At 40.7% G+C, this 13582-nt stretch overlaps 1 protein-coding gene and 4 long non-coding RNA genes across 8 annotated transcripts; 4 read left to right on the top strand and 1 right to left on the bottom strand.

Moving 5' to 3' along the window:
• The first annotated feature begins 250 nt into the window (after positions 1-250).
• LOC141350621 (uncharacterized) lies at positions 251-2363 on the top strand. 4 transcript variants are annotated; one of them, XR_012358744.1, is made up of 6 exons: positions 251-355; positions 533-1050; positions 1158-1311; positions 1400-1940; positions 2018-2122; positions 2231-2363. It is a non-coding gene; the product is annotated as an uncharacterized lncRNA (long non-coding RNA). The 4 variants fall into 4 exon arrangements; XR_012358745.1 differs by lacking the exon at positions 251-355 and having other exon boundaries at positions 565-705; positions 851-1050; XR_012358746.1 differs by lacking the exon at positions 251-355 and having other exon boundaries at positions 582-705; positions 787-1050.
• A 567-nt stretch (positions 2364-2930) lies between these two features.
• LOC141350356 (uncharacterized) lies at positions 2931-4287 on the top strand. Its single transcript, XR_012358465.1, has 3 exons — positions 2931-3714; positions 3809-3871; positions 4018-4287. It is a non-coding gene; the product is annotated as an uncharacterized lncRNA (long non-coding RNA).
• A 177-nt stretch (positions 4288-4464) lies between these two features.
• LOC141350620 (uncharacterized) lies at positions 4465-5308 on the top strand. The gene is made up of 3 exons (XR_012358742.1): positions 4465-4595; positions 4690-4787; positions 4888-5308. It is a non-coding gene; the product is annotated as an uncharacterized lncRNA (long non-coding RNA).
• Positions 5309-6134: 826 nt separating this feature from the next.
• Positions 6135-6897, bottom strand: LOC129422906 (uncharacterized). Its single transcript, XR_012358741.1, has 2 exons — positions 6484-6897; positions 6135-6237 (listed from the first exon to the last, which is right to left on the bottom strand). It is a non-coding gene; the product is annotated as an uncharacterized lncRNA (long non-coding RNA).
• Positions 6898-10428: 3531 nt separating this feature from the next.
• Positions 10429-12364, top strand: LOC129429988 (trace amine-associated receptor 4-like). Its single transcript, XM_073855404.1, has 2 exons — positions 10429-10480; positions 11478-12364. The coding sequence occupies exons 1-2, from the start codon at positions 10429-10431 to the stop codon at positions 12362-12364; spliced, it is 939 nt and encodes a 312-aa protein (XP_073711505.1).
• Positions 12365-13582: the final 1218 nt, after the last annotated feature.

Below are 13582 nucleotides of genomic sequence, written 5' to 3'. Positions count from 1 at the left end.
CTCTCATGTGATCGATTCGCGGAGGCAAACACGAATAATAATAATAAGAAGAATGTAAAAATATGGTGGCGGAAAGTTTGTGCACTGCCACACTCTCCCCCCCTGGAAAAAAAGCACCCAAGGGTGATTTAACAAAACAAAACAACAAAAAATCAGGTTAGAAACCTAAAAATTCTTCAGTTTCATCAGAGGAATCTTGAAATAACTTGTGAAGGTTTTCCTGTTCCTGATACTCTAATTCTTCTGCTGTAGGGAAACACTTTTTTAAATTACAGACATGTGCTGATCGGACATCTTCCCCAGTGTCTTCCAGGACTATCTGGTAGTTTACCGGACCAAGCTGCTTCACAATACGGTAGGGTCCTTTCCATTTAGGAGCGAGTTTTGCACTATAGTTACGTTGTGCGCTGGATTGTGGGAAGTTACGCAACCATACTCGATCCTTATCTTTAAAGATTAAGTCTCTTCTGTCCTTATTGTAGTTTCTCAGTTGTCTTTTCTTCGGTTTTTTACTGTTTTCTTTTGCTTGCAGGTGTAGTTGGTGAAGATGCTGAACTACATCATAAGAAGCAGCGTCTGGTGTTAAATTGTTACCGTGCAGAAGTTTGTCCAATGGGCCTTGGAGTTTTCGACCAAGCTGCAGTTCGGCTGGAGTCAGTCCGATTGTTTCCTGTACTGCAGAGTTCAAAGCAAAACGGAATTCTGGTAGGTATTGGTCCCATTTTTTGTGATTGTCTTCTACGTAAGCGGCCATCATGTTCTTGAGATTGCGGTTGATTCTTTCAGTTAGGTTGGTTTGTGGATGGTATGCAGTGGTCAGTTTTGGTGTAATGCTCCAGTTTTCACACAGCTCCTTGAATACAGATGAGGTAAATTGGACACCTCTATCTGAGACAAGAAAATCCGGTACTCCCCATCGAGTTAGGATTTCTTTCCTGAAAATGGTGGCAACAGTGTGGGCAGTGGCATTACGCATAGGGAATAATTCGACCCAACGTGTGTAGTAATCCACGAAAACCAGTAGGTATTCATTTTGGTGTGTGCTTCGTGGTAAGGGTCCCATAATGTCCACTCCTATCATTTGATTTGGTCGGGTTGTAATGGTTTGTTGTAATTTTCCAGCTGGTTTCTCATTATCGTTCTTGAACTTTTGACAGGTTATGCAGGTTTTTACATGACGTTTTACGTCTGACCACATTCCCGGCCAGAATGCAACTTCTTGCAGTCTCTTGTAAGTTTTGAAGATTCCTCCATGGGCACTTAAAGGACTGGCATGGTAATGCTGTAAGAATGAAGTTCGGAGACTATGGGGTATGTAAACTCTGTAATGTATGTGATTATCTGTTTGTTGTGTTTTCTGATACAATTTATCATTGATAACTTCGTATCGATTTTCCAGATCTGAATTTTCTGCTATGGCTTGCAGCAGCTTTGTCACTTCAGGGTCCTTCTGTTGTTCTTCCCATAAGTCAACTTCTGACCAAGGTAGTTCTGTGTTTTGCTTGCTTGCAACAAGGTTACAACTGAGAGTGGGAGACATTCTGGATAACGCATCTGGTGCCACATTAAGTTTGCCTTTTCTGTACTCAATGATGAAATCAAATTTTTGTAGTCGTAGGACCCATCGGAGAAGACGGCTGGTGGTTTTGGTGGAACTCATTACCCACTGTAGCGCAGAATGGTCAGTCACAACTGTGAATAATCTGAGTTCTAAATAGTGTTGCCACTTTTCCAGTGCCCAAACAACGGCCAAACATTCTTTTTCCGTTGCTGTGTAATTGATTTCTGCTCCTGTTAAAGTTCTACTTGCATAGGCAATCACAACTTCGTTTCCCAGGGGTTTCCGTTGTGCGAGGATAGCACCCAAGCCAGTGTCACTTGCGTCTGTATAGACGATAAAGGGGAGCTGAAAGTCAGGATGACCAAGAATTGGTGATGAAGTAAGGCAAGATTTTAATTGATCAAAAGCTTGTTGACATGAGGGTGTCCACTGAAACTGTTGTCCCTTTTTCTTCAGAGTGTTGAGAGGTTCAGCCAGCCTTGAGAAGTTGGGAACGAACCGATGGTACCATCCTGCCAGACCAAGGAACCTCTGAACATCTTTTAAGTTCTTAGGCACGGGGTAGGATTGGATGGCTTGAATTTAGCTAGGATCTGCTGTAATCCCTTGAACATTTACAATGTGTCCCAAAAAACTGATTTCCTCAAGACAGAATCTACTTTTCTTTAGATTGATGGTCAGTCCGGCAGTCTCAAGTTTGTGAAGAACAGCCTGAATATCATGGTAGTGTTGTGCTATGGAAGGTGAGTAAATTATGATGTCATCAATATAAACAAAACAGAACTTTCCTTTTAACTCTCCCAGGACTATTTCCATAAGTCTCTGGAAGGTGGCAGGAGCATTTTTAAGTCCAAATGGCATAACGTTGAACTCGAAGAGTCCTGCAGGAGTGATGAATGCTGTTTTTGCTTTACTGGTGGGATCCATTGCTACTTGCCAATATCCGCTGTTTAAATCAATAGTTGAGAAGATAGCTGCTCCAGAAAGTGATTGTAAGATTTCTGTAATGTTTGGGAGTGGATATGCATCGGTTTCTGTAACTGAATTGATTTTCCTGTAATCTACACAGAATCTTAACGTGCCATCTTTCTTGGGAACCAAAAGAACTGGTGAGGCCCAACTGGAGTGTGATGGATCAACAATTCCTTGACTCAACATTTCTTCGAGCTGTTCTTCCATGGCAAGTTGTTTGACAGGAGACAACCGATATGGTTTTTGCTTAATGGGTACTTGACAGGTGGTGTAAATGCAATGCTGTAAGATATCAGTACGTCCAGGACGTAGTGTGCATACTTCAGTGTTGCTTGTAAGGATATGGTGTAAGGTCAGCTTTCCATCTTGGTGTAAATTAGACATGTCTACTGCATTTCTGATTAACACCTCATCAGAGACTATATCAGGTTGCTGCAGGACCAGTAATGGTGTAGGTGGAGGTACAGATGTCATCAAGTGTAAACTGGACTTGGTTGGTTTGGTTTTCTTACGTGATGAGTCAACACAAGGTGGGATACTTGCAACTCCTGGTTGAAATGGATATTCTTCTGTGGGTGCAATCTTGAATGAGTATTTTTGATCTATTACGTTGATTTGTAGGCCACTGAAGAAAATGAAGTCTAACCCTAAGACTACAGCATACGCTAAGGCATGTGTGGAAAGGACAGCAGCAGGTATTGTGAAAGAATGATTGTGCAAATTTATACCTGTATTGATCCATCCTAAGGGTACTTCTGCTTTTCCATTCGCTAAATAGAGTGGTCCGCGAGTCCAAGGTTGAAGGTCAGGGGGTGTCTGTGACAAGCTTCTCCATAGTGACTCGTGGATGAGGGTGTAACTTGCTCCCGTGTCTACAATGGCCTTTCCTTTCCATGGGCCAATGCTAACAGGTACCATTAACTGTTGTGGTATGCAGACAGAATTTCCGGGAATTTTTTCTCTAGGTGTAAGGGGAGTATTATGCTGATCTGTGGTTGAGTTCTTTGTCGATACTGAAGACACTGTATTATGAGAAGGTGGGCCTGGCTTGTGTGGATGATAATTTCGTCTGTTCGAGTATGGCTGATGACTTGCAGATTGTGTAGGTTGGCTTGAGGAGACATAATGTGGACAGCTGCCTGGGGCATGTAGCTCTTTGCAGCGCCAACATTGTACAACAGGTGGGGTGGATGCTGTTCCTTTAACTGATGTGGTAGTGGTTTTGGGCATTGTTCGGTTATCACATTGTGTTTGTTGTTCGTGGTCTCTTTCTAGCTGGTGGCCAAGACGTACAAGTTCTTCCACAGTGCTAACATGTCCACGAAGATGACTAGCAAGGTATGGTTTTATGTTCTTGAGTATCATCTTAACTATGTCCTTTTCCTCCAGGTCAGATTTCCATCGCTTGCAAAGTGCTCGATAACTAAAAGCAAAGTCCCTTATCGACTCTTTTTCTCCTTGGGTTCGTTTTCGAACACGTTCAGCCAGTTCATCATTGTAGTCTTCTGCAAGGAAAGCTGAGAGGAAAGCAGATTGGAATTCCATCCAGCTGGTAACTGTGGTTGTTGCTACCTCCCACCAGTCACGAGCAGTACCTGAGAGAACAGTTCTGAAGGTGGCTAAGATGTCCTCATCGGTGAGTGGATGCAAAGCAAGAAAGTCTTGACAGCGTGTGATGTATAATAAAGGATCTTGATCATCACTAGGTCTTCCAAAAGTGGGGAATGTAACTTTGATGTGATCGCTTTTTACAACAGTGGCATTTATTGGATATTGATTAGGGATGTAAACTTGAGTTGTGACAAGAGAAGATTTGTTAGATGAATAAACACTTTTCAATCTTAGGTCAGCAATGTTTTTCTCCTGAATGTCGAATTTTGTCTACATTTGTTATTGCAATTCACTGAGGTTTGTTAAAAGTTTCCCCGTAAATGAAATTAATTGATTGGTTTCTTTCAGCAAATCATCAGAAGATCTCTGGTGGTTCCTTTGGAGTGCCTGAATGTCCTGCTGAACTTCCGCCTGCAATTGTTGCACAAGGAATTGCATTTCCGATACCAAGGTATTCTCAGTCTTCTTTAGTTCTTCTGTTAACATCAGTTTTATGGCTTTAAGTGTCTGATCTGTCTCACTGTCGGCCTGTTTTTTGTGTGCAGATAAAGTGACGGACATGTGCTGCTTCATTTGCTCAATTTTACCAGCAAGTTCAGTGGTCTCCTTCTTGTGATCAGATGAACTGGATTGTAACTCCTTGGTAAGTTCAGTCACAGCCTTCTCATGCTTGGTCATAAAATCATATATGGTGTCCCAATTTCCTTGAACTTGTGAAGTAAGTTGTCCAATTTCTCTTCTAGGTGTTGGAAGATCTCCTGGCAGTTCATACTGTATCCCTGATGATAAGCGTGAAGGGGTTGATGCAATAGCTGATGTCATGTCAAATGATGGCGTTGTTGAACATAATTGCATAGAGTCACTGTGTCTCTGTTCTGCCATGGGTATTTGAGCTGGAGTGCTGCCGCCTAATGGTGGAGATGCAAACCGCACATGTGCTCTTGGTGGGGCAGAACCTCTGAAAAGTGTGGGTGTGTGACAAAAGGTGTGAACACCTGTTGGAGGAGCTTGGCGGTACACCGGTGGCCAAGGAGGAGTGGCTACATCAGGCACCTCCATGTTCACAAGGGTACTATGTTGAGCATTGGGATCTGTCATTTTACTTTGTGTAGTGTATGTTGTCAATGCACAGAAACAAATACAAAATAAAACTAAAGTGCTATATTTTCTATGGGTATCAGTGTGATGTGTATAGAAATCAATGCTTGCCACAGTTTCACAGTTCATTCAAAAGATTTAAGCAATTGGTCTTTACAATCACCTGCAAAACCATCAATTTCAAGCAAACACAAAACACAAGGTAAGAAGTGATGAGCAAATCACACATGATCTCACTTTAGGTAGTTTCCCACAGTTTTTTCATTACCATTCATGAAATATATGTTTGAAAAATTAGACAAAACAACAAAACAAGTTATTTCAAGTTCAAAGAATCAATTCAAATTTCAAATACCACTTAAACAAGTTAAAAAAGAATTTCAAATGAATACTTGAGTTATGACATCACATCACATTCAAATTTAATTCAAGTGTTAAAGTGCAAGGGTTCAATTGCAGTTTTTTTTTGAAAGTTCAAGTTTTCAAGTTCATGTGTTTAAAGTTCAAGTTCAAGTTTTCAAGTTCAGGTCCCTGTTCGGGCGCCACTCTGTAACGGTGGCCCTTTTGTTCAAAGTGTATATATACAAAAAAAACAAAAAAAAATGTCTACTATAGGGGAGAATCGAACCCGGATCGCCGTGTCGCAGGTCCGAGACGCTACCGCGACGCCACAAAGTCACGTGACTAAAAGTTTTCTCCACACTCCCCAAATAGCCGCTAGTGAAATTCACTTTCAAAAAAAAAAACTTTATTTAAATGTTCGGGCGCCAGACAAGACTTATCTTGTCAATTCATGAGAGGTAAAAATAGCCCCGGATAGCCACAAACCATCCGTTACACAAAAAATACAACAATACAACAACGAAGAAAAAACACAATCGTACTCCAGTCATGCAGTTTGGTGCTGGTGATTTATTTCAGGTAAGTCAAATGTAAAAATATGAAGTTTAAATGTCAATGTTGAAAAAATACAGGCGGGGTATGGACTGCGTCATCTTGATGGTTCATTTTCCATAAGATTTCACAGAGTGCACATAAAATAAAAAGAGAAAACATTTGTAAATAATCGACATATAAAGCAGGTGACAAAACATCTAATAAACGATCATTTTCAACATGAAACATACAAAAGTGGCAATTAAATCTTCAATCGTGAGTGATGTTTGAATGTTATGAGTGTGCGTGTGTGTAACAATGTAGGAATGAGGGTGGATACAACGAAGTAGCGTACGGGTACTAACCAAAGTTTACGGAAGTGGAGGTCCTCGGAGTGAGGTGTAGCAGCTCTCTGTCCTCATAACAGACGGGAAACAATCCAGTTGTCCGTAGCGTATTTCAAGTTATGGACTGGGAATAATGCTCACACGATCCAAAGCCAAAGCTCCGCGTTGCACTCGTCCATAAACTCAACAGCCATCATTCGAACAACATCCGTCCTCTCGCGGCAGGCCCACACTCTCACTCAGGTAAACAAAAACAATGACGCAGTACTTCCGGATGCAATGCCGTCTCTTTTATTCACTTTTCTCCTTCCGGTTCTTTCAGGTTAGCTCCACCTATTACTCCTCCCTCTCATGTGATCGATTCGCGGAGGCAAACACGAATAATAATAATAAGAAGAATGTAAAAATATGGTGGCGGAAAGTTTGTGCACTGCCACAGACTTATCGCACGATAAGTAAACATGGCCTTGGTAGTTTTTGGAGGGGTTTTAAATGTCATTAGCATTTGAGCCAATCGCAATTGCCTCTACAGTATCATTTCTGTCTACTGTTTGTCTCGAAAGAATGGCTATCTCAAAAAGGGAAAAAATCCCTCGTATCAATCATTGTACTGAGCTAACGTTACTGTGTGAAATTAACATATATGATGTGAAGTACAAATACGGTTCGTATCATGTCGTATTTTTCAACGCCCCCTCATCAATTACTTCTTACATAATGTTTCACATAGATTTTGTTGTTGATGAAAAATTAGCATGTTCTGGTGAAAGTTAGGTTTAGTCTGGGTTCTTTATCTTGGGTGCAACATTTATCTGTGATGCGGACAATGCAGATACACAAAGAGAAAGTCTTTAAAGCTGACAACATAAAGCTTACAACGTTAACATCGCAGTTGTTGCGGTTGCTAGTTATTCTCTGCGGTGGCTTCTCAGTAGTGCTGTATAATATGGCATTGCAGGTAACTGCAACAGCCCTTAATTATGTGGCTAAAAACTAATTTGCCATCTGTAGGAATGATTGACAGCTGTTCATACTCAGTCACATATCCAGATGCGTTATCGGATCACAGAGATTACATGTTAATGCAAAGTGTAAACCCAGCCAATCAGAGCAGAGCAAGGAACTATGGGCATTGGAGTCCTGAGGCTGATGTGTAGTGAAGCCTCCAGTGGTCCGTGGGGGAACCATGGTGAGGATCCTGACACATACCTTACAAAAAAACATTACTGGTGTACAGCTTGAGACAAAACAATGGCACTGATCTATTTTAAGATATGTCAGTGCCAGCTGTATTCAGTAAGGTACTTAAACACTGTTTGGGAAACCACGCCTATATGTTTAGCAGTCCTATTAACATGTTGCAAGGGTGAGCAAGAAAAGTGTAAGACTTTTAGAAAATGTAAAGGGCTGCTTACACACAGCGAGAGAGAGTGTAGAATCCATTGCAGAAAAAAAACATTACAGAACTCCCGGAGCCCACAAAAAACAGAACACAAGACAATAAACATTACAAAGAGTCCATGGGTGGGTTGACCAGGACCTTGAGGCAGAGGTAGAACTTGGCTAGAGAACGAAGGCAGTCCTGGACTGTGAAGCTCAGGTGGTCCCAGACCGTGGAGTACTGACAGTCCTGGGTCGTGGGGCAATAACGGATCAGGGTCATGGGGTCCTGTTGGACCAGGGGCATGAGGTCCTGATGGACCAGGGTTATGGGGCAGCAGTGGACCAGGATAATAAGGCAGTAGGGGACCATGATCATGAGGCAGTAGAGGACCAGGATCATGAGGCAGGAGAGGAGTAGGATCATGAGGCAGCAGAGGACCAGGATCATGAGGTAGCAGTGAACATGGTGGACCTGGATCATGAGGTAGCAGTGGACCATGATCACGAGGCAGGCGTGGAAGATTAGACATTTCGGCAACGTGCTCTGTGTCCTCTACCTCCTCCATGCATCCGGGTATAACCCTCCTGAGTTGATTCAGGTGAGCCAGGCGACTCAGACGATTCAGGTGGCTCAAACGATTCAGGCGACTCAGACGATTCAGGTGACTCATGGACTTTAGAGTCCTCATATAAACCAGAAGAGGAGAAAATGGACCACACACACCACATGGCCCTGGCAAAGACAGGTTTGGGTGCGGCAGCCATCTTGACAACAGGTCCAGGTATGGCGATGGCCCTTTGTTGAACCAGTGTGGTCGTGGCGATGTCCCTCTTGATAAAAGGTGCAGCTAAGGTGGTAGCAATCTTAAAAACATGTGAAGGCATGGTCACAGCCATCTTGGGAACAGATACAGGTGTGGCGGCAGCCATCTTGTGAACAGAAACAGGCATGGTGGCAGCCATCTTGGTATCAGAGACAGGCATGGTTTGAACTAGGTTTTGCAAACAGACATGACTTTAGGTGGTTGTGGTAATACAGGCATGACTTGAGCTGGTTCTGGTTTGATGGTTCCTGTGGGAGCTCTTCATTTATAACTCTTACAGTGAAGGAAGACCCACTTCATATCAAAGCCAAGTCAATTTACTTATCTAACTTCCAGTCACAAGTATTACCTGGCATCAGGCGGGATATATTATGATTCAAACCACCACAACAAAATAAGTCCATGAGAGCCACATCACAATAATCCACCAAATAATATAAATCCAAAAAATCTTGAACATAATCTTTGATTGGGTGGTTGCCCTGGTGAAGACATAACCAAAATCACAGATATTATCTTACTTTTTTTGCCTGCACACCCCTATGCCCTACACATTTTTAATGTACTTCCTAATACAGTGGTTCCCAAACTTTTTCAGCGTGCGGCCCCCCTTGTGTACAGTGCAGTTTTTTGCGGCCCCCGAAAGAAAATTTATGACAAATACAGTTTTAAAATGTAATATTTTAATTAAACAAAACATATAAAATTATACCTAGTAGTCCTAGTATTGCTGTTGGTTAGTTGGCTTATTATTTGTTAGGTTTAATTACACAGAATTCATGATAAATGAATGTATTTTGTAAAATGTCATAAAATTGGGGCCCCCCTGGCACCATCTCGCGGCCCCCTGGGGGCCCCGGCCCCCAGTTTGAAAACCACTGTCCTAATATATAAATAACCACCACATTATCTATAACCCCTCCATTATACCTCAATTGAGGACACACAGTTCAGTTTTTATTCTAATCTCATGAGTCACAATGTTTGTGTATCAGTTAGTTACATATACAGCTGGGGAGGGGTTGAGACCTGAACTGTATATATTAACACATCTGAGCTATATCACATTCATTTAAGAAGTTAGATTGAATAAGCATGTACTGTATTAATGTTTGTTTCTTTAGATATTGCTCTTAACCATGTTGTAAATTCTAAAATGATATTGTTTAAACTTTGTATTATATTTGAATGTCTGTTTACAATTACACTACAAAAGAAGTCCTTTCAGACGCGATGTCTTTCAATGAGACTGAAGATATTCTCCTGTGTTATCCTTTACATCCAGACTCTTGTCCTAGAGCTCATCGTCTTACTGTTGTTCAGGGCCGGCGCCACGAGGGGGCGTGAGGGGGCGTCGCCCCCTCACCGGCACTTGCCCGCCCCCTCAGATCACCATTAATGTTGAATGGGATTTTAATAACATTTTATTTAAAAATCACATTTGCCTTGTGTATTGTCTTCCTAAAGTGAATTTTATAGTCTAATTATTTAACAAAACAAAAAAATCAAGTGTGCATGTATTCTACCGTGACATTAATAAACACACGCCCACTCCATGGCTTGTTACACTTCAAGCGGCGCCACTAGAACTGTGAGGTGATGACGTCAAAGCGCCGCGAGAGCGAGACGAAATTACACTTTGCATGATTTCTCGAATCGTTCTCGCGGTACTTTGACGTCATCCGGCTGTCGGTTCCTGCAGCGCCGCATGGAGTTGAACAAGCCTTTTGTGTTGACGGCTTGACGCACGTCAACAATGAGCCTGCGTTCTCAGTCTCAGCGGGAAATCAAGATGTCGAAGTGCGAAAGTATATCAAAAGTTACAGAAAGGAGTGGGAGAGTGACCCGGGCCTGTAGCAATGGATATATGTAAAATAGCACTGCAAATTCTGCATACCAGACTTCGGATTATCACACATCAATAATGCCGTGGCGTGGATTATTACCGGAGCATTTCAGGTGCACAGAACCAAATGTTCGCCTGTCATGTCAATTCTGGCACCATGAACTTCAGCCAGACTGTACATAGTTTTGAAAAGTTCAGATGTTTATGTTCTTCAGCATCCTTGCAAGTACAACCAACCTATTATTGTTCTGCATTTAACGTTAAAGGTAAGCATACGATCTCTCTCTCTCACACACACACCTGTTTATCAGAAGTTAAATACATGTATTATTATTAATATTAATAGATAAAAAACAGACATTGAATTTATTATTAACGAATAGGTATTTGAATTAGCCTGTGCTACAGCATAGCTATGTGTAAACGAGTTATTGTCATTGTGGTTCTCTATCTGCTGGTGTTTAATCGCTAGCTTATGGTGCATTACTTGTGGCAGTTAAAATAACTACGTTAAATTATCAAATTGAACCAAAATTTGGATAAAATGTTGCGTTTGGACAGTTTTTGCGCTAGAAACCATTTGCAAACACTGTCCCCCACCATTATGTAAAAATTATTTGCACTACGGAAAGCAAACACGAAGTACGAACATTTAATAATTTCAGGGTATTATATTGCATTAACTAATTTCACAATGGACATTCGAAATGGATTAAAAAGAAAGTACCTCTGGGTCGGAACTTCAAATGAGCAGTGTTGTGCTGTTAAGTAACGTTAGGTATGCTTTTTTGTTGTTGTATATAGTAAAAGTGTTCAGATCATGTACGTTGCTCACTATAGCTGTAGTTTTTGTGGTTGTATTACAGAGATGTTTGTTTATAACACGTTAAAGCTTAAGGGACGTACCAAAGCTATATGTATTTTCTAGCTTGGGGAATTAAATGCATTTTGTGTGACAGTTTTTGGGAATCTGCTGATCATCATCTCCATCACTCACTTCAAACAGCTTCAGTCTCCAACTCATCTGCTCGTTCAGTCATTGGCTGTGTGTGACTGTCTGCTGGGTTTACTGGTGATGCCCTACAGTATGGTGCGAGCTGTAGAGGGCTGCTGGTTTTTTGGAGATGTTATTTGTAAAGTGCATTCTAGCTTGAACGTAACCCTCTGTTTTTCTTCTTTAATACATCTTTGTTTAATATCTATTGATAGATACTGGGCCATCTGTGACCCTTTGAAATACAAAATAAGGATCACAAACAACACTGTGAATGTATGTATCACCTTCACATGGATCTTTTCATTTGTGTACTGCTTTTCTGTTGTGTTTTCAGGGGTGTTTGCTGTTGGTCTTGAAGCTTATATATTACAGATGTCTTGTTTTGGTGGCTGTGTTGTGTTTTTTAACAAAGAATGGGGGCTAACTTGTGTAATCTTGGTATTTATAATTCCAGGAACTATAATGAGCTCTCTGTATATCACCATATTTACTGTTGTAAAAAAACATGCAAAGGTTTTGTCAGAGAAAGTGTCTGTGACCACTACAGGTGTTAACAGTCAAAGCTCTGCACACAGAGAAAGAAAAGCAGCTAAAACTCTGGCTCTTGTTATGGGCGTTTACTTTATCTGCTGGCTGCCCTTTTCTATTGCTTCTGCTGTTTACCCTTACTTTAATTTTGTGACCCCAGCTGATGTTTTTGAGGCTTTAGGTTGGTTTGCATATTTTAACTCAACTTGTAATCCTTTGATCTATGGATTTTTCTATCCTTGCTTTCAGAAGGCCTTTAAGACTCTTATATTCACTTATATCTGTGGATTCAATCATTCAGGTACTCTGACATTTGAATAAAAACAGTTTCTGTAGATAAATAATAACCAGTGACTAAATAAATGTAATGAAGCTGGTAGTGTTGATTTTAAAACTATTTAATTCCTTTATCATTCTTTGTAATAAAGTTTATCATTCTATGAATGTAGTTTCACATGCTATAGTTTATGTATGATTAACCCTCAATCGGTCCTTTGGGTCAATATGACCCCAAACAACATTTCATTGGTTAACAAAAAAGGTTCCCTTCATCTCAGAGATGTAAAACTTTGTGACTTTTCCTAAATAATCTATCTTTACATGCACAAAAAACTGGGCTTGATTCGGTTGTTCTAAAGGTATGTAAAAAAATAAAATTATCAATCTGTCCCTTGGGGTCAATTTGACCCCAATTGAAAGTGAATGGGAAATGCAAAAAAAAATCCTTTTTTTCCATTTGTCAAAAAATAAATATCAATAAATCCAACATAAATCTGAAAAATTTGACACAGAAATGAAGGCCTGGTACTTGTGAACAAATGCAATGCAAAAAACACATGCTCACACAAACACACACAAATACACACACACACACAAAGACACACAGGTATGACTGCCACAGAGAGCATGTGTGTGGAATTTGGCAAATAAAATCAGTCACAAATGCAGAAAATAACACATAAAGGGGTGTGACATAATGCACACACATGTACACTCACAAACACGCTCACGCACACAACCACACACACACACACACACACACACACACACACACACACACACACACACACACACACACACGCGCACACACACGCGCACACACACGCTCACACACACACTCACACACACACATGCACACACACACACACACACACACACACACACACACACACACACACACACACACACACACAGACACACACACTTAAACTCAGTCAAATTTATATGGCATTTTGTAATAACAGACATTTCAAAATGCATCAAAAGCTATAAAAATTACTATTTGACATGATATTTATTTATAATATCCTTTCTAATGTTTATATAAACATAAATTAACAAAATGTATCTCAAAAGTAATGATTTGAGCAGTTGTCCATATCCAGGAAAATGAATGGGTCTCTATGGGAATCTGCCGGTCTAAATGATTTAATTCCTACACTGTAATTCTCTTATGTTTTTTTCTAAAAACCGATGCCTGATTTCAACACCTCACACCTATATTAATATCTAAAAACAATTTAAATCAAATTTAGATAA

Source organism: Misgurnus anguillicaudatus, chromosome 18, assembly GCF_027580225.2.
Source record: "Misgurnus anguillicaudatus chromosome 18, ASM2758022v2, whole genome shotgun sequence".
NCBI lineage: Eukaryota > Metazoa > Chordata > Actinopteri > Cypriniformes > Cobitidae > Misgurnus > Misgurnus anguillicaudatus.
This window is presented reverse-complemented; position numbering and strand designations above follow the sequence as displayed.